Genomic DNA, 24,931 nt, shown 5'->3' with positions numbered 1-24,931 from the left:
GAAATGGGCTGGGGCATGGAGATATAGTAGCAGCAGATATTTTGCTATCAATCAAATCATATTTTTTGAACATCTATTCTAAAAAAGGCTCTTCAGTATAAGCATGCAGGAATGAAAAATTTTGTACGTGACTTTTTGGATATATCAGGGATTGAAACTCTTGGAATTTATCAAAATCTAATTTGTCCTTGCCCAGGCTGAATGGAGAGAGGAAGTGAAGAAACATTTTGAGAAGATCAAAAGTGAAGGAACTTGTATACACCGGTTAGATGAAGAGCTGATTCGAAGGCGCAGAGAAGAGCTCAGGTCAGCTCATCCCTCCTTCCCCACCTGCCCTCATCCCCAGGTCTTCCGATGGTAGCAGGCACGCTCTTCATAACCGCCATTGCACTTTCCACACACCTTTCACCTCTGCGTTTTATTGTTATGCTCTTTAAAAGTTGCCCCAAAAGTTAGCCCTCCTTTTTATCTCTTTCCTATCCCTTCCTCCCAACTCCATTATCCTCTTTTATTATGTCTCTGCAACAAAGATTCTTGAAACAATGCTATTTAGTCATTCAGCCAGTGTCCTAGGTGCCATGGAATTCCAGAAATGTGTAAGATTTAGTCCCTGGCTTCAAGATGCTTATAATCTATTAAGAGATATAAGGCCAGGCGCAGTGGCTCACACCTGTAATCCCAGCACTTTCCGAGGCCAAGGCAGGCAGATCACTTGAGCCCAGGAGTTCGAGATCAGCCTGCCCAACACGGCAAAACCCTATCTCTACTAAAAATACGAAAAATTAGCTGGGTGTAGTGGCGCACAACACCTGTGATCCCAGCTATGCGGGAGACAGAGGTATGAGAATCACTTAAACCCAGGAGATGGAGGCTGCAGTGAGCCAAGATTGTGCCACTGCACCCCAGCCTGGGTGACAGAGTGAGATTCTGTCTCAAAAACAGAGAGAGACAGATAAGACATGTTCATGGATAATCACTGATACGGTTTGGCTGTGTCTCCACTCAAATCTCACCTCAAATTGTAACCCCCATTATCCCCATGTGTCAAGGACAGAACCAGGTGGAGTAACTGGATCTTGGGGGCGGTCCCCCCCCGCCCCCGCTGTTTTTGTGATAATGCATGAGTTCTCAGGAGATCTGATGGTTTTATAAACGTCTGGCATTTCCCCTGCTTGCACTCCATCCTGCCACCCTGTGAAGAAGGTGCCTGCTTCTCCTTTGCCTTCTGCTATGATTGTAAGTTTCCTGAGGCCTCCCCAGCCATGCTGAACTGTGAGTCAGTGAAACCTCTTTCCTTTATTAAATTACCCAGTCTCGGGTATTTCTTCATAGCTCTGTGAGAACAGACTAATACAATCACATCTGAGTCGGTTCCAGCTGCTATAACAAACTTTAGACTGGATAATTTATAAACAATAGAAATGTGTTGGACAAAGTTCTGGAGCTAGGGAAGTCCATGATCAAGGTGCCAGCAGATTCAGTGTCTGGTGAGGGCCCGTTTCTCATAGATGGCACCTTCTCTGTGTCCTCACACCGCAGAAGGGCAAAAGGGCTCCCTCCAGTCTTTTTTATAAGGGGACTCATCTCATTGACAAGGGCAGAGCTCTCATGACCTAATCACCTCCTAAAGACCCCACCTCTTTTTTTTTTTCTTTTTTTTTGAGATGGAGTCTTGCTCTGTCACTCAGGCTGGATTGCAGTGGCACCATCTCAGCTCACTGCAACCTCCACCTCTCCGGTTTAAGCGATTCTTCTGCCTCAGCCTCCCAAGTAGCTGGGATTACAGGTGTGCAACACCACGCCGGGCTACTTTTTGTATTTTTAGTAGAGATGGGGTTTCACCATATTGCCCAGGTTGGTCTTGAACTCCTGACCTCATGACCCACCCGCCTCAGCCTCCCAAAGTGTTGGGATTATAGGCGTGAGCCACTGCACCTGGCTGACCCTACCTCTTAACATTATCATCTTGGGTGTTAGGTTTCAACATATAAATCTGGGGGGACACAAACATTCAGACCATACCAACCACTGTATCACACAGGATCTGGGCCATGGCTAAGTGTAAATGAGTGATCACGGTGTTGGCTTTAACTGTATGTTTCCATTAACATATGAGTCTCTTCTACTGTATTCTTATTAAGATAGTGACAAATTATAGACAGATTTTTATCTGTGGCCCTCTTGACTATTCTATACGGCTGATGGGCCCTTTAGGATAAACCAAGTGGAGAGCTTAGATTTCCCACCTCCCATTCCATTTTGTCTGAGTTACTGCGCTGGACAAGGGAACCTTAAACTACGAGGGCCCTTGGGCAAATGCTTTTGTGATCAATCATCCTGTTTCTCATTTCATCAAGCGGACTTTTTTCTCCGGAAGTTGGTTGGCCTGGCTGACCCTGTGTTTTCTTTGATAGGCATGCGTTGGATATTCGTGAACACTATGAGCGGAAGCTTGAGCGGGCGAATAATTTATACATGGAATTGAGTGCCATCATGCTGCAGCTAGAAATGCGGGAGAAGGAGCTCATTAAGTATGTATCCAGACCAGTGTCCGTTCTTACTGATTTGAGTCTGTCAATCAGCAGAAACATACTACCCTTCCACATTGCTGCTACTCAGAACTGGCAGATATTTCATTCATTCACCCAACATTCCTTCCAGGATATGCTATGCACAGGTCCCTGCCCCCAGCAAGGTATACAAATAAGCAGAGTTGCCACAGAGCAAGTTATAGGGGAACATGCACTTGGCAGTCATTTGCTGCATAGGGAAGGGGTCCGCATTTCGAAAAGAGCACAGGGTGGAGAGCGGGGAGCCGATTGCCGCCTGGGGAAATGTGTTGGCTGCTGAAAGTGCTGTAAGGTCCTCCTGATGGTGGCAAGAAAACCCTGGGAATCCTGACCAAAAAAGCAGCTACTGAAAATAAGCAGGACTTCTGCCATTGTATTATGTTGGGGAAATGAAAGTGAGTGTTAGTGTCAGTCCATGAGCTGAAGAGCAGAATGAAGTCAGGTTAATTTGAATCTAGAATTGTTTTTTTTTTTTGAGATGGAGTCTTGCTCTGTCACCCAGACTGCAGTGCAGTGGCATGATCTCACTGCAACCTCCACCTCCCAGGTTCAAGTGATTCTCCTGCCTCAGCCTCCCAAGTAGCTGGGATTACAGGTACCCACCACCACACCCGGTTAATTTTTGTATTTTTAGTAGACACGGGGTTTCACCATGTTGGCCAGGCTGGTCTCAAACTCCCAGCCTCAGGTTATTCACCCACCTCAGCCTCTCAAAGTTCGGGGATTGCAGGCATGAGCCACCGCGCCAGTTTTGTTTGTTTTTTAAACCTGAATGGCAGCTTTGTTATTCAAATAGCCTGTATCTGCTAAATATGGCCAGAATCTGTGGGTAGAATTAGCCTGTGAAAATATTCTGTATATCCTTTCTGTCTGCAATGACTGAGGTGTGGCTTTTGCGTTTATTTTTCAGGCGTGAGCAAGCAGTGGAAAAGAAGTATCCTGGCACCTACAAACGACACCCTGTTCGTCCAATCATCCACTCCAATGCCATGGAGAAACTCATGAAAAGGAAAGGAGTGCCTCACAAATCTGGGATGCAGACCAAACGGTGAGACACCTATACAAACACAGTATTCAGATAAATGGGGGAAAAGCCCCCTACAAATCCATTCTCACATGATGATGGATGTGGCCGCTCATCAGAAGAGTGTAGAGATACTCATCTCTAGGTAAAACAGAGTAGGAAGGTGAGGGAGTATCACAGACTTTAGAAATCCAGCTTTTACATCTGTGGCATAAATATTTATTGTCTTAGCATGGAAAGGGAAATAAACTGGAGGCCAGACAGACCTGGATGCAAATCCTGGACCTGCCTTATAAGGTATATGACTTTACCTCTGTCAACCCCAGTGTCCTCATGGATAAAATGGTACAATTACAGCACATGAGATTTCTTTTTATTTTTTTGATCTCTAGGACACAGAATTGGGTTAGTCATAATTTTTGATTTATGACACAGTAGTCCATGCATGCCTACTTTTATTCACACATTTAGTTTGTTCTTGTTAATAATGTGGAAAGTACCTGCAAACTCACTGTATTAGTTCCTTCTTGCATTGCCATAAAGAAATACCTGGCTGGGGCCAGGCCTGGTGGCTCACACCTGTAATCCCAGCACTTTGGGAGACCGAGGCAGGCAGATCACGAGGTCAGGAGATCGAGACCATCCTGGCCAACATGGTGAAACCCCATCTCTACTAAAAAAAATTACAAAAAATGAGCCGGGCGTGGCGGCATGCGCCTGTAGTCCCAGCTACTCGGGAGGCTGAGGCAGGAGAATAGCATTAACCTGGGAGGCGAAGCTTGCAGTAAGCTGAGATCATGTCACTGCACTCCAGCCTGGGCGACAGAACGAGACTCTGTCTCAAAAAAAAAAAAAAAAAAAAAAAAAGATAGAAATACCTGGCTGGGTGCGGTGGCTCACTCCTGTAATCCTGGCACTTTGGGAGGCTGAGGCGGGTGGATCACAAGGTCAGGAGATAGAGACCATCCTGGCCAACATGGTGAAACCCTGTCTCTATAAAAATGCAAAAAAAATTTAACCAGGCATGGTGGTGGGCGCCTGTAATCCCAGCTACTTGGGAGGCTGAGACTGGAGAATCGCTTGAACTAGAGAGTTGGAGGTTGCAGTGAGCCAAGATCACACTGCTGCACTCTAGTCTGGTGACAGAGTGTGACTCGGTGTCAAAAAAAAAAAAAAAAAAAAAAAACCTGAGACTGGGTAATTTTTAAAGATAAAGGGTTTAATTGACTCATGGTTCTACAGGCTACACAGGAAGCATGAAGGCTTCCGCTTAGCTTCTGGGGAGGCCTCAGGAAACTTACAATCATGGTGAAAGATGAAGGGGGAGCCAGCACTTCACACGGCTGGAATAGGAAGAAGAGAGAGCAAAGCGGGAGGCGCTACATTCCTTTAAATAACCAAATCTCGTGAGAACTCACTCACTCACTATCATGAGAACAGCACCCAGGGGATGATGCTAAACCATTCATGAGAAAGCACCCCCATGATCCGGTCACCCCCCACCAGGCCCCACCTCCAACAGCAGGGATTACAATCCGACATGAGATTTGGGTGGGGAATGTAGACTCAAACCGTATCACTCATCATGGAAACAAAAGCAGGGGCTTTGATAATTACCTATATCTAACCATATGGTTCCCCTCATTGTACCCTAGCATGGGAGTTTTGTGAAGTTTAAATAAGATAGTATGTATAACGTGAAATCATCTATCAAATCATAGGTGCTCAAAAAATGTATTTTGGGATGGTTTAAAAAAAGACTGCCCTTTCCCCTTTTTACTACATATTTGCCTTATATTAGTTTAATCTTGGAATTCTCTTCCTCTCATTTTTCCTTTACCAAACTCTGTAGAGACTCATTTCTCTCAAGTAACAGAGGGTTGGCTCTCTTCTAGCTAAGTTAATGTAAAGGGAAGGAATGTCCCTAAACCTAGGGTATAGACCTAATAGTGAGATGTGAGCTAAATGCAGTAAGAATAGAGGTAATGAGAGAATACAAACTAAGAATGTATTATGACGCTATCAGAATGGCAGTCATTCTACCATAGCTGGACTAATAGGTACCTAACTTCTAATGAGTAACTACAGGGACCAATCCCAATTTTGCTTTTACCCACTGCCCCAAGCATCTAATGGTCAAGTTCTGAGAAACTGTTCTCAGGTTCCACCTGACACAATCCTTGCGGGTGGGGTAAATCCCAACACCCCTTTTCTTTTGTTGTACTAATAGGGACAGAGTCTGCCCGATGGCTGCTCCCTGCCTTCTGCCTACAGTGAAAAGAAAGAGCACTGGGGGAGAAAATAGAACTATTTAACTTTTTAAAACATGAGCTCGTGTTTGCTTTTATTTTGGCTATGAGAAATGTTTGAAGGAGTTTGATACCACAAGTAGATTCTTAGTCAATGAGCTAGCTGCACACGAGAAGGCAACTTGCAAAGAGCGGTACTGTCAGCTGATTGTCCCTTGAAGGAGTTCAGTTTCACATGATTTGGACAGTGCAATGATTACCTAGTGAGAAGTCTGGAGACCTTGAAGGAAGTTAGAAAGGAGAAACCATTCAACCATCCTTAAGCCCAGATTTCAGTTTATGTTTAGTTAGAGACTAAAAAGAAGAGTGTCAAGTTCAATCATGGACATTTCCAGCCTGTCATACCTGAGTACAGTCCAAAAAGATAGCCTAAATACCCCATAATAAGGAGAGGCTTGAAATGGGGAAGAACTATGCCTCAGGGTCAAAAGACTTGGGTTCAAGTTATGAGTTCTGCCATTTGCTAGCTTTGTGATGGATACAAGCCAACATAACCGCTGATCCTCAGTGCACTTCTCCATAAAATGGGTATTGTAATAGTAGGAACCAAGTGCTTTCTGCAGTACAAGTTGGCCAGCTGACCATTAGAATTTTGAATCTGGGACAGGAAGCTGCCAATAGCAGACAATACCTTACCCACCTTATCTTAAACCCTTAATACCTGGAACTTCTATGCTAAGACAAGTCCTCAACTGTACTTTTCTTGTATAAGAAGAAAAACCTATCTCCTGCTGCCTGCTGCCTACTTATGAGCTCTGGCTATTCAATGTGTGGCCTCACTTTAGCATCATCTGAGAGCTTGTTATACTTGCAGGCTCTGAGGCCCCACCCCAGACCTACTAAATCAAAGTCTTCATTTTTAACAAGCTCCCCAGGTGATTTGTATGTGCCTTCAAGTTTGAACTCTGACCTTCAATAAACCAGATTGAAAATTAGGCGAGACTTTTTGTCTGGATTCTACCACTAATGAGCTATGAGAGCATGAGCCATTTTGGCTGGGCTGTGAGCTCTTCGTCACATATGGTGAAGACAGGATTGTACCTATGGTTTCCAAGCGAAGCCTGGAACACTCAAAGGCTTGTACAGAGGTTTCTCAGAGGCCACTGCAGGGGTAGAAAGGACAAGGAGGGGGAGCCCGGGAGCCCTGCAGAGAGGGGCTGCTGCTCTCCACTTCAACCGGTTGCACTATACCTGTTTTATATACTGCATTTCTCATAATAATTCATTTGAGAGGATTCTGTTGTTAAAAACAAAAAAGTCTGGGCCCGTCATCTGTAAAATTTCATGCTGACTTGTGTCCTTCTGGTCCAAAGAAGGGTAAGGCTACTCGCTGGTAGGAAGAAAGCAGTGGTTCTTCCTGGTAATCCTAGGGACTCTGCCCTGATCAGTTCATCAGTGCAGAAACCAGTTATTGTTTCCCTACAGACCTTGGAGTCAGTGTGGGCAAGGTTTACCTTCAGGGCCCTGATTTTCTTTTGCACATAATCTTCACGACTGGCCCAGTGGACACGTGAAAACAGGACTGTGAAAGAACCCCCTCCCTTTAGGATCAAAGTGAAATGCCAGTGTCACTCCGCACTAGCCCTTCTCTTCCTGCTGCTACTCAGCCTCCTGCTCAGCTCTGTATTTCCTCCTTCCCTGACCCCTCCCTTCCTTTTCCTTCCTTCAAGCTTCACAGAGTACTCACTTTATACAAGACTCCTTGCTAGGGTGAGGTATAGGATATAACACAGAAGGAATAACAGAAATCCTCTATAAGTGGACATGTAGGTTGTTCCCAGCTTTTTGCTATTTCAAATAATACTGTCACATAACATCATCAAACATCTATTTTGATGCACATATGAGGGGACTTCAAAAACTTCATGGAAAATGTAATTATAAAGGGTAACAATTAAAAATATAAACTTTACTTCTCAACATAAACTCCATCAAGGTTAAGATAATTTTGTAAGTGATGATATCAGTCATTTAACTCATCCCTAAAGAACCAAGAGTCCTGGGAATGTATCCATGTCACTACAGTCTTTTTTAGATTATTAACTGAAGAAAAATGGATGCCCTTTAAAGGTATTTTCAGATTAGGAAACAAAAAGAAATGAGAAGGAGCCACATTGGGAGTGTAAGGTGGATGCTTAATGATCTCTCATAGAAACTCTTGAAAAATTGCCCTTGTTTGATGAGATGAATGAGCAGGAGCATTGTCATGGTGAAGGACTCTCTGGTGAAGGTTTCCTGGACTTTTTTCTGCTAATGTTTTGGCTAACTTTCTAAAACACTCATATAATAAGCACATATTGTCATTCTTTGGCCCTCCAGAAAGTCAACAAGCAACATGCTTTGAGCATCCCAAAAAAACTGTTGCCATGACCTTTGTTTTTTTTTTTTTTTTTTTTTTTTTTTTGTAGAGATGGGGTATTCCTATGTTGCCTAGACTGGTCTCAAACTCCTGGCCTCAAGCAATCCTCCTATCTTGGCCTCCAAAGTGCTGGGATTACAGGTGTGAGCCTGACCTGGACGACTTTTACTCTTTTTTTTTTTTTGAGACGGAGTCTCACTCTTGTCACTCAGGCTGGAGTGCAGTGGCGTGATTTCAGCTCTCTGCAACCTCCGCCTCCTGGATTCAAGCGATTCTCTTACCTCAGCCTCCCGAGTAGCTGGGATTACAGGCACCCACAACCACACCTGGCTAATTTTTGTAATTTTAGTAGAAATGGGGTTTAACCATGCTGGCCAGGCTAGTCTCGAACTCCTGACCTCAGGTGATCCACCAGCCTCGACCTCTCAAAGTGCTGGCATTATATGCATGAGCCACCACGCCCAGCTGACCTTTACTCCTGACCAGTCTGCTTTGACTGGACCAATTCCACCTCTTGGTAGCCATTGCTTTAATTGTGCTTTGTCTTCAGGATCATACTGGTAGAGCTGTGTTTCATCTCCTGTTACAATTTCACTTATGTAAAGAGATGTTTGAAGATCTTGATCTCAAGTGTTTAAAATTTCTATTGAAAGTTCTGCTCTTGTATGCAGCTGATCTGAATGCAACAGTTTTGGTTCCTATTGAGTGGAAAGTTTGTTCAACTTTAATTTTTCTATCAGAATTGTGTACACTGAGCCAAATGAGATGTCTATTGTGTTGGCTATTTTTTCGGCTGTTAATCATCAGTTCTCTTCAATTAGGGCATGAGTAAGATGAATTTTTTTTCTCACAAATTGATGTAGTTGGTCTGCTCCTGTGGGCTTCATCTTCAACATCATCTCATCCCTTTTTTTTTTTTTTTTTTTTTTTTTTTTTGAGACAGAGTCTCACTCTGTTGCCCAGGCTGGAGTGCAGTGGCACCATCTCGGCTCACTGCAACCTCCGCCTCCCGGGTTCAAGCGATTCTCCTGCCTCAGCCTTCCGAGTAGCTGGGACTACAGGCACGCACCACCACGCCCAGCTAATTTTTGATTTTTAGTAGAGACAGGGTTTCACCATGTTGGCCAGGCTGGTCTCGATCTCTTGACCTCGTGATCCGCCCGCCACGGCCTCCCAAAGTGCTGGGATTACAGGCACGAGCCACCGCGCCCGGCCCATCCCTTCTTAAAGAAGTTATCCATTTGTAAACTGCTGATTTCTTTGGGACTTTGTCCCCATAACCTTTTCGTAAAGCGTCGATGTGTTCATCATTCTTCCACTTAACCTTCCCCACAAATTTGCTGTTCTTTAATTGTAGCAGAATTCATGTTGCTCTGATAGGGGCTGTTTTCAAAGCGATTGTTCTGAGTGCCTCAAACTAGATCATGTTTACAGACGTCACCAATAAGGTGGTACAAGTTTATTTTGATGCAAAAACTTTTGAGATCCATGCATAGTTTTTTCATAATATGCATTTTCCATGAACATTTTGCAGACTCCTCATACATTATCTCTATTGGATAAATCCCGGTGACTGCTGATTCAAAGGCTCTGTGTATTTTAAGTCTTAGGATAAATTTCCCCAAACTGGAATGTGTTTCAGACTAAACCTGTTCTTTTCTCCCAGGCCAGACTTGTTGAGATCGGAAGGGATCCCCAGCACAGAAGTGGCTCCCACTGCATCCCCTTTGTCCGTAAGTCCCAAAATGTCCACCTCTAGCAGCAAGAGCCGGTATCGAAGCAAACCACGCCACCGCCGAGGGAATAGCAGAGGCAGCCACAGTGACTTTGCGGCGATCTTGAAAAACCAGCCAGCCCAGGAGAATTCACCCCATCCTGCTTACCTACACCAAGCTCAATCCCAATACCCTTCTCTCCATCACCACAATTCTCTGCAGCAGCAACACCAGCAGCCCCCTCCTGCCATGTCCCAGAGTCACCATCCCAGACTCAATATGCACGGACAGGACATTGCAACCTGCGCCAACAACCTGAGGTATTTTGGCCCAGCAGCAGCCCTGCGGAGCCCACTCAGCAACCATGCTCAGAGACAGCTGCCCGGCTCGAGCCCTGACCTCATCTCCACAGCCATGGCTGCAGATTGCTGGAGAAGTTCTGAGCCTGACAAGGGCCAAGCTGGTCCCTGGGGCTGTTGCCAGGCTGACCCTTATGACCCCTGCTTTCAGTGCAGGCCAGAACAGTATGGGTCCTTAGACATACCCTCTGCTGAGCCAGTGGGGAGGAGCCCTGACCTTTCCAAGTCACCAGCACACAATCCTCTCTTGGAAAACGCCCAGAGTTCTGAGAAAATGGAAGAAAATGAATTCAGCAGCTGTAGGTCTGAGTCATCCCTCGGCACCTCTCATCTCGTCACCCCTCCAGCGCTACCTCGAAAAACAAGGCCTCTGCAGAAGGTAAAGTGTGATGGCAAGAGGGGCCTGCGTCACTGCCTTCAAAGAATGCCAGAGCCTGTCATGTTAGACACATTAGAGAGCTATGTAAAAAGCATACATTTTGTAAAAGGACAAGATAACAGAAATATAAATCAAAATTTATTTTCCTTTAAATTCATTCTTTCCACACTACTTAAGTGATAAACTACAGAATACACTTTAGGAACTACTGAACCAGGGGACTGAGTCAAGTGTATGTATAATAATTTATGAATAAATAACTATATATTGGGGATATGGACTGAGCATGGTGGCTCACGCCTATAATCCCAGCACTTTGGGAGGCCAAAGCAGGAGGATCACTTGAGGTCAAGAGTTCAAGACCATCCTGGCCAACATGGTGAAACCCTGTCTCTACTAAAAATATACAAAAATTAGCCAGGTGGTAGCACACACCTGTAATTCGAACTACTCGGGAGACTGAGGCATGAGAATTGCTTGAACCTGGGAGGCGGAGGTTGCACTGAGCCGAGATCATGCCACTGCACTCCAGCCTGGGCGGCAGAGCGAGACTCTGACTCAAAAAAAAAGAACAAAAAAAAAAACTATGTAGTGGGGATATGTAATCAAAATAGTTTGGAAACCACTACGCTACAGCTGTAGTCCTGAGGGATGTTACGGGAAGTAAGGAGCCTGTTATAGAGTAAGTTTAAGAAGCACAGTATCCTCTCATCCCCTCATACATATTCCTAGTGCACATTAACAGTCCTCTACTTTGAGAAATCATGCAGTAAACTTGTTTAACCGAGCATTTCCTCACCTATTTGAACATACTGCCTTTTAAAATTAACATCTATTAATCCCCCGTGGCACTAGCTTTCTTCACAATTTACTTTGGAAAACATTGCCTTAATTGACAGGCATCGTGACCCAGATAGTTCTTAGTCATTGAAACCTGTTTCTCTCCTCCTTATCCACTGGCTGCCTAGGATTTGTCAGCTGGGAAGCAGACTACCATAGCAGTTAAGAGCGCGAGCCTAGGAGTCAGACAGATCTTCCTTTAAAGCCAGTCTCTTGGCCGGGCGTGGTGGCTCATGCTTGTAATCCCAGCACTTTGGGAGGCCAAGGCAGGTGGATCATGAGGTCAGGAGTTCAACACCAGCCTGGCCAACATGGTGAAACCCCATCTCTACCAAAAATACAAAAATTAGCCAGGCGTGGTGGCAGGCACCTGTAATCCCAGCTACTCAGGAGGCTGAGGCAGAGAATTGCTTGAACCCGGGAGGTGGCTGCTGCAGTGAGCTGAGATCCTGCCACTGCACTCCAGTCTGGGCGACAGTGTGAGACCCCATCTCAAAAAAAAAAAAAAAAAAAAAAAAAAAAAGCCACGCTCTTCCACTTAGTACCTCTATGGACCTCAGTTTCCTTGTCTATAAAATGGGCCTAACATTGGACTCTGCCTCATCGGTTGATATAAAGACTACATGCATGAATACATATAAAGCATTTAAAACAGGGTCTGGAATATAGCACTTTTCCAAAAGTATTAGCTCTTCTTGCTATGAGTCAAAAAGAAGATTATGTATGAAAAATGTTTACAACATGCTAGACACCCACTCAATTCTAAGTATGGTTTCATCTCATCATCATTGTTCATCAGGAATTTAGCTGAAGGAATGAAAGGGTATAAAATGTAATGAGTATGTTTGGTCAACTAGGCATTGAGTAGAAAAGAAGCTGAAGCTGAGGGCTGTCATCTGAGAATTGCATTTCCCCCTCCACCTACACTGCTGCTCCTGTACTGACTAAGCAGTCCCGGAGATTAAATTGTGTTTCAGGGGCTGGCCGCGGTGGCTCACGCCTGTAGTCCCAGCACTTTGGGAGGCCAAGGCGGGCAAATCACCTGAGGTCCGGAGTTTGAGACCAGCCTGGCCAATATGGTGAAACCCTGTCTCTACTAAAAATACAAAAATTAGCCGGGCATGGTGGTCCACTCCTGTAATCCCAGGTACTCGGAGGCTGAGGCAGGAGAATCACTTGAACCTGGGAGGCAGAGGCTGCAGTGAGCCAAGATCGCACTACTGAACTCCAGCCTGGGCAACAGAGCAAGACTCTGTCTCAGTAAATAAATAAAAAATAAATAAACAAATAAATAAATAAATAATTGTGTTTCAGCTGGTGCAGTTGATTTGGGCCAATCCATTCTCTGCTCCTCCAACTCCGATGGCCAGTAACTTGTATTTTTTGGTAACTTCTTTATTAAGATATAATTTGCATACCATACAGTCCCCCCGTTTAAGGTGTATAGTTCAATGCTTTTTATCCACAGAGTGTGTAACTATCACCATGACCAATTTTACAACACTTTTATCACCCCAGAAACAAACCCCACACCCTTTAGCAGTCACCCCATCCCCTAGGCTCCCCCAGATAACATGTATCTTTGAACCTTTCTCATACCGTTGTGATATCATCTACAGGTCTTTACGTCATAGAACACATACCTTGTACATTTGGCTTCATTGGAACCTCACTCCCACAGAGCAGCTCAACTTTTCTTTACCAAAACATAGTCCCATAGGTCCTCCTAGGGTAAACTGCTCATCTCAGTAGTCAGGATAACTTCATCTCTGTCTTTCCTATTTTAAAAAAAAGCATATCAGAATACAAGTGAGTAAGAGTCATATTTTAGAACTGACTTTTAAAAAGGTAAATTATTCTCAATATTTGGTACAGTTCCTTGGACCCAATTACCCACCTTACAAGTGATGGGGTAATCCAGCGTATCATGATGCTGTGCTTAAGGACAGTTGATCTTAAGTGTGGCTGCTCCTATGCCCTTGGTTTGAGATGAGTTCTCTGTAAAGGAAGATCGCCTCAGTCAGGACACTTAACCCGCCTTCCAGATCAACCACGGAGCCCCAGCAATCATGGGGCCTCAGGTGTCCCAGCCAGAGCTCTCTTACTGCTGCCAACATGCTGACTCAATAAAAATGCATTAAGTACTTTCTTTTAATTGACAAACAATAATTACATATATTTATAGGGATAACACCAATTTTGTATGCAGAATTGTATTAATGGAGTGAGGCATACAGTACAAACAGGATATAGTCTAACCCTCAAAAATCTCTATCCAACCACATAATATTAGTGAAAAAGGGATTGGTATATAAAAAGGGAAAAAGTAATTGTTGGGCTTTGAGGATTTCAAAGATCACTTCTATGACACAGCCTGGAACCACTAGTGACAATGATTACAAGAGACTGCCCCCAAATCCAAGACCTCCTCTCCAACTTCCGTCTCCATCACTCACCTCTGGACACTTTAATGGAGCCATCACCTCCCTGAGGACAGAGATAAATTTCACTCAGTTCTACACGTCTTCCAGCATCTAATGCAGGCCACCATCACAGGCACTCTGGAAAAGTTGCTAAATGAATAATGAGGACATGTATGTTTAAAGATGACATTCAGCAAGCTACTACTAAATGAATGCCTTTTGATGATAATTACATTTTTTACAGATAGTGGGGATGGTGTGAGAGAGAGAGTGACACTAAAATAAATAAAACTCTTTTCTCCTTGTTCTCCTCAGAGTGGAGATGACTCCTCAGAAGAGGAAGAAGGGGAAGTAGATAGTGAAGTTGAATTTCCACGAAGACAAAGGTAAAACCAACAAATGCACATGATTGCTTTTAGTGGAATGGGGAAAAAATTCTAAGTTTACCACACCTGCTCTTCAACCACAGGTGATTCCCTGGCAGCCACCTTATAGGCAACTTTGAACTCACTGTGTTCATGTTTTCCTGTTGCCACGTTTTGGTAGTTGTTCGTGCACAGCAGATCCTAGTTCATCAGCATTCATTTTACAGCAACTTCATGACGAGGAGCATGAATAGATTCAAGATTACAACTGAGAATACAGTGGGCAGTTTGTGACAGATGGCCATGCTATTTTATGGGTAATTGTGTTGGTTTCTAGTGTGTCTCCCTGTGTTAGTCTGCTCAGGCTTCTGTTACACAAACTGGATGCTTAAACAGAAATTGATTTCTCACAATTCTGGAGCTGGGGAAGTTCAAGATCAAGGTTCTAGGTGACTCGGTTCCTGATGAGGGCTCTCGTACTGGCTTGCAGACAGCTACCTTCTTGCTGTTTCCTCACATGGCAGACAGAGATCTTCCTTCCTTTAAAAGGTCACAGTCTTATTGGATTAGGGGCCCACTCTTGTGACCTCATTTAACATTAATTACCTCCTAAAGACCCTATCTAGAGGGTCTATCTAGATACAATTATATTGGAGGTTAGAGCTTCAACTGATGAATTTGGGAGGAAGACAGTTCAGTCCATAGCATTCCCCATGCCTTAGATTTTATACCTCAAGTTAAATATGATTAGATAAGTTGAGTCCACCTTCAACTCAGCCTTAGAAATAGCTTCTCGCTTAGATAGCGATAATAATACTCCTGCTAGGAGTCAATAAGGGCCATCTCCCCTTACTTCTAAAATAAAAGCTGCCCCTAATGTAGAGGAGAAGATAGTTTTCCTACCAAGAGGTCTTTTTCTGCTAATAGACACTGCATTCTTGAAGAGTAATGCTCTAAGAGGCAGAGGTTGCAGTGAGCCGAGAAGGTCTCCCCAGGAAGGTTTGTGTACCTGCCCCAAAAGAGGAATTCCCTACAAACCAAAGGACTCCTGGCCCTTTGATAAATTATATTCTGGATCCCCACATTATGCACAAAATTGAAATCTGTTCTCATTCCCTGCTATTCCTGGACTCTTTATGGCCTCTTCTTATATATCCCTGATCTGCCCCCCGACTCCCCACCAACTCACCCCATCACCTGGCCTGGGCATCAGCCAGGCCTAGGTCATATGGCATAAAATCTCTTTGTACTATGCCAGGTGCTGTGGCTCACACCTCTAATCTCAGCACTTTGAGAGGCTGAATCAGGAGTTCAAAACCAGCCTGGCCAACAAGGTGAAACCCTGTCTCTACTAAAGATACAAAAATTAGCCAGGCATGGTGGTGTATGCCTGTAGTCCCAGCTACTCAGAAGGCTGAGGCAGGATAATTGCTTGAACCTGGGAGGCAGAGGTTGCAGTGAGCCGAGATCACACCACTGCACTCCAGCCTGGGCAACAGAGTGAGACTCTGTCTCAAAAAAAAAAAAAACTCTTTGTACTAAGAAATACAGAAAGATCAGACAATGGCAAAAGAAAAAGGCAGTCTTTATTATTTGTTTTCTTATGTTTTTTAAGCCAGTGTAAGCTAATATCATTCTTATTTACTAAGCTGCTTATAAACAATGGGAAGGAAGTGAGGAACTTTTGCAAATTTTCTCCCCAGAAGCTCTGGCTCATCAGAGCCAAACCCAGATGTTAACTGGAATGAGCTACTAACTGGCTGGGCAGTACCCACAGCTGCAGAGTGAATGTTCCTTCCAAGCTCATTTCTGTTGGAGGTTGGTCAACAGAGGTAGTGAAGGCACTTGGGCCTCCAGGGTCACCATGCCCAGTGGATACTGGGCTCTGGGAAATGAAGCTGGGGTAGATCGACGGGGAGGTGAGGGATGGGGGTTAGAGAAGGACACTGATCAAAGTGTGTGTAGACGCAGCCCAAACCTCAGCTCTGCCTTTTCTCATGGTCACTTCCCTTCTCTGGCTCCAGTTTACTCATCTGGGAAATGAGTTAGTCCAGAGACTCTCCAAAGTCTCTTTCACCTGTGAGAATCTATAACTCTAAATAAGAGGCATAATTTCAATTTGGACATTTCCATACCATGCATACATGTACATAATATGATTAGACAAGCTGATTTTTTTCAAAGACAAGTCATAGCCATCAGCTTGGAGTGTAGTGTTTAGTCACATAAATATATAAACCAAATGAAAGGGGAAATTAAAATTTCCTTGTGTTAGTTACCTTGGGCTGCCATAACAAAATACTACAGATTGGATGGCTTAAACAACAGGGACTTATTTCTCAAGTTCTGGAGCTGGGGAAGTCCAAGATCAAGATGTCAGCAGATTCAGTTTCTGGTGAGGGCTCTCTTCCTGGCTTGCAGACAGCCACCTTCTCTGTTTCCTCACATGGTCTTTGCCCTGCACTGCATGTTGAAAGAGGGTGGGAGGGAGGAATGGAGAGAATCTCTTCCTCTTCTTATAAGGCCACCAATCCTATTTGATTAGGACCCCACGCTTATGACTCCATTTAACTTTATTTACCTCCTGAAAGCCCTGTCTCCAAATACAGTCGCACTGGTATTAGGGCCTCAACACGGAATTTCGTGGGGGATAAAATTCAGTCCATTGCTTTAATGTTAAAAGTTAAATAGTTTCTACCTATCTTGATTTCTTAGGCCTCCTCGATGGCAGGAAGAAAACTAGATTATCCCTACCACTACTATGAGTGACAGATAAGGAAAGGAAAGTAGTTGTTCCTCCGACTAAGTTCTCCTGGTTCTTCTTGGTTCTAGGCCCCATCGCTGCATCAGCAGCTGCCAGTCATATTCAACCTTCAGTTCTGAGAATTTCTCTGTGTCTGATGGAGAGGAGGGAAATACCAGTGACCACTCAAACAGTCCTGATGAATTAGCTGATAAACTTGAAGACCGCTTGGCGGAGAAGCTAGACGACCTGCTGTCCCAGACGCCAGAGATTCCCATTGACATATCCTCACACTCAGATGGGCTCTCTGACAAGGAGTGTGCCGTGCGCCGTGTGAAGACTCAGATGTCTCTGGGCAAGCTGTGCGTGGAAGAACGTGGCTATGAGGTGGGGGCTTCTCCCTTCTCCCATCACTGTTTCCTTTTTTGCTCTTTGGGGTTCAAGGCTCTAGAGCCTTTATAATTTTCATTTAGTAATAAGATATAACAGTAACGTTGTATTAGTCTGTTTTCACACTGCTATTAAGAACTACCTGAGACTGGGTAATTTATGAAGAAAAGAGGTTTAATTGACTCACAGTTCCACAAGCTGTACAGGAAGCATGGCTGGGAGACCTCAGGAAACACAATCATGGCAGAAGGTGAAGAGAAAGCAAGCATGCCTTCACATGGTGGTAGGAAAGACAGAAAGCGAAGGGGGAAGTGCCACCCACTTTGAAACCATGAGATCTCATCAGAACTCACTCACTATCATGAGAATAGCAAGGCGGAAGTCCTCTCCCATGATCCAGTCACCTCCCACCAGGTGCTTCCCCCAACACTGGGAATTGCAATTCAACATGAGATTTGGGTGGGGACACAGAGCCAAAGCATATCAGGCCTCCAAGAGGTAAGTAGAAGTACAGAGATCAACAGAGCTCCCAGAAATGAGGCAGTTTTTCCCAAATGACACACACACATTGAACTGCTCAGGAACCCTTCATGTCAAGATTTAACTCAAACATCCCCTCCTCCCACACCCATCTCCCAACGTGGTTAAAGGTCTGAGCCCAGATCAGGTGTGGTACTCAGACCTGTAATCCCAGCACTGAGGCAGGAGGTCAGGAGTTCAAGATCAGTCTGGGCAAGATAGCAAGACCTTGCATCTACAAAAAAAAAAAAAAATTTAGCTGAGTGTGATGGTACATGCCTGCAGTCCCAGGTAGTTGGGAGGCTGAGGTGGAAGGATCTCTTGAGCCCAGGAGTTTGCGGCTGCAGTGAGCTGTGATCACACCACTGCACTCCAGCCTGGGCAACAGTGAGACCCTGTCTCTGGGGAAAAAAAAAAAAATTATTTTAAAGGTCTGAGCCTCCCCGCTCCATACCCTGAATCTTCCCTGGATGATACCATCATAGGACATATAGCACTTTATTTCATATTCAGGATTGCCTTTGGAGAGGCAGGCTAGCATAGTGGTTGTAAGTGTATACCCTGGAATCTGACTGCCTGAATGCAAATCGCAGCATTCTACCTACTGTGGGACCCTGGGCAACCCACTTAACCTCTTTGTAAAAAGGGGATGATAATAGCATCTGTCTCATAGGGTTATCATGAGCACTAAATGGATTAACAGATGTATTAATAAAGTACTTACCGCAGGGCACAGTGGCTCATGCCTGTAATCCCAGCACTTTGGGAGGCCGAGGTGGACGGATCACAAGGTCAGGAGATCGAGACCATCCTGGCTAACACAGTGAAACCCCATCTCTACTAAAAATACAAAAAATTATCCGGGCGTGGTGGCGCACGCCTGTAGTCCCAGCTGCTCAGGAGGCTGAGAGGCAGGAGAATCACTTGAATCCAGGAGGCGGAGGTTGCAGCAAGCTGGGATCGCACCACTGCACTCCATCCTGGGCGACAGAGTGAGATTCCGTCTCTAAATAAATAAATAAAGTACTTACAACAGTGCCTGGAGCATAGCAAACGCTACAGAAGTGGTGGTGTGGTGGGCACTGTTACTATTGTCGTAGCAATCATCATCATCATCTTTATGTGTTTTCTTTCCCCATAAGCCCCACAAGGACAGGACCTGGTCTCATTTACCTCTGTAGCCCCCTTACCAAGCACAGTGCCTGTTGTGTGGGAGGTGTTTGACATATATTTACTGAGTGATTATAGAAATGAATTAAGGTTTTATTTTGTCTTGCCTTTGCAGAACCCTATGCAGTTTGAAGAATCGGACTGTGACTCTTCAGATGGGGAGTGTTCTGATGCCACAGTTAGGACCAATAAACACTACAGCTCTGCTACCTGGTAATGAAGGAATACATGTCCTGAAGATCTCGTGACTATACTGGCATTTCAGATCCACCCCACCCCCAGACTCGTCCCACTCTCTCCCAGCATTTTGTCTGGGAAGAGAGACTACCCCATCTTTACACCCCCTAGAAATGAGCTGCAATAACAGGAACATGAAACTTCGCAAATCTCTGGAAAATAATATCCAAATGAAATTAAGTCTCACTGACATTTCAATCAAGAATGGCAGGGATCTATTTTATTGAATATTCTAGCTACTGTAACATTGATATTTATTTTTGTTTGACATTTTAACACTTTGTACTGTAAAGAGTGAACTATATATGAGATAGAGATACAATAATTTCTTGCAAAAAAAAAAAAAGAGATAAAGAAAAAGAACAGAACAGAAAAAAAGAAATAAGTGGAATTTAGGAGCAACATCCTTGGGAATTTGTGGGGCCGGGAGGTATTATTGCTGCTTGAACAGGGGACCAGGTCTTTTGGCCATAAGTGACTAAAGAAGAGCCAGAGCAAGACATTTAACATTTTAGAAACAAAGAACAGCAAAAGAAAAGCCATTCCAGGCAACTTGTGAACAGATCATATTCACTTCAACCAGCTTGTCCAGGTGGGTTTCGGAAATGACCTAGAAAAGTCTGGTGACCAGATACTCGCGCCCAACACCTTCAAGGGCGTGTGCTTCCTCTAGGAGGGAAAAACAAACAAGCCTGTATGTGTGGAAGCTGATTTCATTTTTAAATGTTTAAGCAGCAGTTGGTAGTGAGGTTTACAGATAGTGCCAAATCTTGTTTTTGGCAAATACGTCCCTTTGTAGTGCTGTCACTGTCATGACCTTGACCCAATGTGTTGACCTTTCACACTCAAGTGCCATTTCCTTGTAGCTCATTTCCTTTCTGTCTGCTGACCACTTACGGTAGGAACAAAGGTTGGGGGGCAGTACTGAGGAGGAGAAAAGGGTAAGAGAGGAAGAACATCTACAACGGTGTTAGGAAAGCGAACGTGGAATTTATAAAACTCCATTCTCAGGATCACTCAGTTCAGCTACGTGGAGAAGATGGAATCACCCCTCTCTGGAACCAGGTTGCTTGTCTACTTGAGTCATATTGATTCAAGCGGGAGAACAGACTTTGAAGGCAGCTAGGATGTATGTGTGTCTATACAATGTCTGAGCCCAAACCATCCCTTTGTTTTCATTTACTAGCTCATTCTATGTTGGAAGTTCTTTTTTTGTTGTTTTGTTTTGTTTTTTGTTGTTGTTTTGTTTTGTTTTATTTTGTTTTGTTTTTTGACAGAGTTTCGCTCTTTTTGCCCAGGCTAGAGTGCAATGGCACAACCTTGGTTCACTACAACCTCCACCTCCCGGGTTCAAGCGATTCTCCTGCCTCAGCCTCCCAAGTAGCTGGGATGACAGGCGCCCGCCACCACACCCAGCTAATTTTGTATTTTTAGTAGAGATGGGGTTTCACCATGTTGGCCAGGCTTGTCTCAAACTCCTGACCTCAGGTGATCCGCCTGCCTCGGCCTCCCAAAGTGCTGGGATTACAGGCATGAGTCACTGTGCCCGGCCTATCTTAGAAGTCTTAATGACTGGCTACCACTGTCAAAATAAAGGCAAAAACAAGCAACCTGCAAAAGGCAACTCCTCTCCCAGCACCATAGCATTTTTGTTCAATGCTACTTGTAAAATATCTTTTACTTCACTCCAAATCAATGCAGTTTTAAGGAACTGGATTTGAACATTTGTGGAAAGAACAAGTGATGCTGAGCAGAGATAGGAAAGATTTTTACATTTGCCAAAAGCATGAGGTCCTGCCTGTCTCCAGGGTCATGGGCTCTGAAAAGCATTCCAAGGTACTTCATGGTGCCTTGGCATTATGGAAAATTTTATTTAGAAGTTTATGTACAAATAGATGTTGACCTAGTACCTGTCCCTGTCTCCAAGATAGATTACTGTCAAACAACCTCTCTAGATTCGCTGGACTCTTTGACATTGCATCATGCTGGACATTAGGAAATACTTGCACAGACAGCTGTTAAACCATTTCCAATGCACATGAAAATGTTGTCACTCCTCTGGGTTTCACTGATTGTATCAGCCAAAAAGGAAAGGCAGGAGGGAATTTAGAATTCCTTTTGCTTGTTTGATCCATTTGTTTACACTTTATGTTGATACATTGATTTAAAATGTAGTGTCTGTGATTTATAGCTCTTAGGTAGGATGAAGGAAAATGTTTAATTTATACAAAGAACAGTATTGTTTGCATTAAATTATTCCATTTTGTAAAAATTCTGTAGCTGGACTACATGAAAGATCTTAAGTTATGGCATTATTATCATTGTTATTTTATTTTATAATATTATTCTCATTTTCTGTCGATCAGAAGGTGTGATTTATGATGTAGCACAATGATTGTGTTTATTGCTAACCAGGAATTATTATGGATTTTATGATTTTAATGAAGGAATGAAAATGGAACTGCCATTTGGGAGCTCCCTGGTATTGATCTTAGCTGTGTTCCCTAATTTTCTGTGTACAACAATCATCTGAGGATGCATGTTCTGCCCTGAAGCCCAATGGATACATGTGATTTTGACCTGATCATGAAAGCTCCTGGGTGGGCCAGTAACCCCCAGGATGTCAAATAGTGGATGGACATATAGTTCAAAAGCTGTAAACTTTCTAAAGTTTCTTAGGAAATAAAATCATGGGACTATATTAGAAATAAAAAGTGAATGATTTAATGTCCTGAGAGGAACAGACCTAGAGGGTTTCTGCACAGGGCTCATGGATTCATTTCAAGAACTGACAACATAGTTTGCAATCTCCTTCCTACCAGACCCCTTTATTCTCCCATCTTTGTTCTCCTAGTGGGGAGTAGCAGGGAGACTGAAAAAAGAAATGGTATACAGTAGTCCCCTCTTACCCATGGCTTCACTTTTCATGGTTTCAGTTATGCTCAACCACAGTCCAAAAATATTTGATGGAAAATTCCAGAAATAAACAATTCATAAGTTTTAATTGCATGGCATTCTGAGGAGCATGATGAGATCTTGCCCCTTGCTGCCCTGGATGTGATCCTGCCTCTGTCCAGCATATTCATGCTGCTCATCCATTAGTCACTTAGTAGCAGTCTCAGTGATCAGAGCAACTGTCTCAGTTATCAGATGACTGTATCGCAGTGCTTGTGTTCAAGTACCCTTACTTGATTAATAATAGCCCCAAAGGGCAAGAGTGCTGTGCCTAATTTACAAATTAAATTTTATCATAGATATGTAAGTATAGAAAAAAAAAAAAAAACATAGTATATATAGGGTTTGGTACTACCAGAGTTTTTAGGCATCCACTGGGGGTCTTGGAATGTATCCCCCAGAGATAAGGGAGGACTACTGTATATACATGTAGGGCATGACATAAAATGCCTAACTGTGATGTCATCCTAGAACAAGACTAAAGAACTTTAAGAAGGAGGCCTGGTCACTTAGAGAACCAAGCACTGGAAAAATATCTTGAAAGGCCATATTTTCCATCCTCTGACTTCACATCTCACTGTACTGCAAATCTCTCTGGTTCATTATTCCTTGGAACTGAGATGCTACAACTCTATGTCTTCTTTCTATCCAACATGAAACGCTGGCACTTTTGTCCAATTCTTGCACCTTCAGTGGTAACAGAGAAGCGTGAGGGCCAGCTTCTATCTTCCACCTTTCAGTGATGGTCTTCCTAGAAAACCTACCCCTGATACCTCATAATTTTGATCAGTATTTTTTTAAATTCTCATCTTGATTATCTGTTACACTATTGTCATCATACACCTTATCTGGATTAACTGTTATGAGTATGTTAGGGTAGTACGGAGTCGCTGAATCTCAGTCATTCATTGTATAGTCGAGAGTTGAATAAAGTCCATATTGAAGACATTTTTTTGAGTAGAATTGAGTAGGTTTCAGAGAAGAATAATGTCCTCAGTGGAGGTTAAAAAGCGAAATACCTTTTCTAGCCCAGCCTGGTCCTTTGCTGCCTGCCTTGTGATAACCAGGAAAATCTTGAATTGATGTATGTTTCTTTGAGAACGACTCCACAGTCATCTGAAGAGTGTTGAATCAAGAGCTCAGGGAAGTTATGAGCTAATTCTTCAGTCCCAACAAGTGTGTTAGCAGTGCTTCCAGGAACCTCACAAGACTGTGATTTCAAGCTGCTTCATTGATGGAAAGTTTCAGCACCTTGGGATGAATGTCCATGTTCAGTTAGCATCTGTTTTTGACTGACTGCAAGATGATGAGTTTTAATTTGGGTTACAGATGAGCATTTTGTTCTGATTTCCATCTATTTCTAGATCATATGCTCTGGATAACAGTTCCTTTTAAAATTGCTTTGCAGAGGGACTGAGAGGCCTGCATCTACTTTGAAATCATAATGGACCTTACCACCACTTAAGTTTAGACCTGTTTGCAAGATGGTGGGGAGCTCCTGCTTAGAAAGATGAAGATGCCAGCTCTATTGTAAACTAGCATCTTCTTGAAGTTGAGATACTATATTTTAAAATGTTGGCATCAACAAATCTATCCTTCTAGGATTAAAGACATTTTGAGTAGGATTTAGTAGGTACTGGACATCTCCTGTAGAGCTTCATCATGCTAAATTATTCCCTCTCCTTTTCTAAGTAATATATGTGCTTGGGTTTGGGGTTTGCCTGGCACCAACCCAGACATTTTTGGGGGGGGGGGCGGGCAGGATCTCACTCTGTCACCAGGTTGGAGTACAGTGGCATGATTATGGCTCACTGCAGCCTCACCCTCCTGGGCTCAAGTGATCCTCCCACCTCAGCCTCCTGAGTAGCTGGGACCACAGGTGTATGCCACCATGCACAACAATTTTTTTTTTTTTGGTAGAGATGGGGGTCTCCCTGTGTTGCCCAGGCTGGTCTCGAACTCTGGACTCTAGCGATCCTCCTTCTTTGGCCTCCCAAAGTACTGGGATCACAAGTGTGAGCTGCCACGTCCAGCCTCCAGACTATTTTAAATGCCCTCTCCCACTGGGGAACATTGGCGTCCTTTAAGAATAAATGCATCCTTTTTGATCAGATGACTTACTCTTTTTTTCTTCAATGTCCTATGTGTCAACTTTTTTTTTTCCTTTTCTTAAAACAGTCCCACTTGAACTTCCTGGAACTGAATTCTCCAGAACGTAACATTTATAATCCATAGAATTCCTGCCCTGCTTTGCAGTAGAGTGTGCTATGTTTTGTTTTCCCACTGAGCCAGAAGTCAAAATATTATACTACCACTTACCACCATCTACCCCCTCCAAGACCAAGACCAACATTATGTATTGAGCACTGTATCTTCCCTACTGAGCCGAGACACAGCCTCAGAACCTCTCAACATAGCACTTGGAGCAACAATTGCCACTTGACTGAAATTGCTGTTTGAGCTTGAGTTAGCCCCAATGGGAGAACGACAGGCTCGCGCTAGTGTTCTCTTATGGCTCCATCTGTGGTGTCAAGGGTGGTACCACTGAAAGGGGAAAGGTCACTTCCCTCCACC

The 24,931-nt window shown here is 43.8% G+C and overlaps 1 protein-coding gene across 9 annotated transcripts in view; it reads left to right on the top strand.

Annotated features, from left to right (window-relative positions):
• MAP3K13 (mitogen-activated protein kinase kinase kinase 13) overlaps positions 1–22,103 on the top strand; it is a 193,653-nt gene extending 171,550 nt beyond the window's left edge. For all 9 annotated transcript variants that reach the window (XM_073023379.1, XM_073023381.1, XM_073023380.1 and 6 more), the window contains 7 exons: positions 197–306; positions 2,415–2,531; positions 3,481–3,618; positions 9,929–10,715; positions 14,294–14,364; positions 17,176–17,473; positions 19,281–22,103. In XM_073023379.1, the coding sequence (XP_072879480.1) occupies positions 197–306; positions 2,415–2,531; positions 3,481–3,618; positions 9,929–10,715; positions 14,294–14,364; positions 17,176–17,473; positions 19,281–19,382 (1,623 nt within the window). In that variant the 3' untranslated portion in view covers positions 19,383–22,103. The remainder of the gene's footprint in view (positions 1–196; positions 307–2,414; positions 2,532–3,480; positions 3,619–9,928; positions 10,716–14,293; positions 14,365–17,175; positions 17,474–19,280) is intronic.
• The last annotated feature ends 2,828 nt before the right edge of the window (positions 22,104–24,931 follow it).

The sequence above is a fragment of the Chlorocebus sabaeus genome, chromosome 15 (genome assembly GCF_047675955.1).
Source record: "Chlorocebus sabaeus isolate Y175 chromosome 15, mChlSab1.0.hap1, whole genome shotgun sequence".
NCBI lineage: Eukaryota > Metazoa > Chordata > Mammalia > Primates > Cercopithecidae > Chlorocebus > Chlorocebus sabaeus.
The sequence above is the reverse complement of the archived record's forward strand: the minus strand, read 5'-3'. Positions and strand labels throughout refer to the sequence as shown.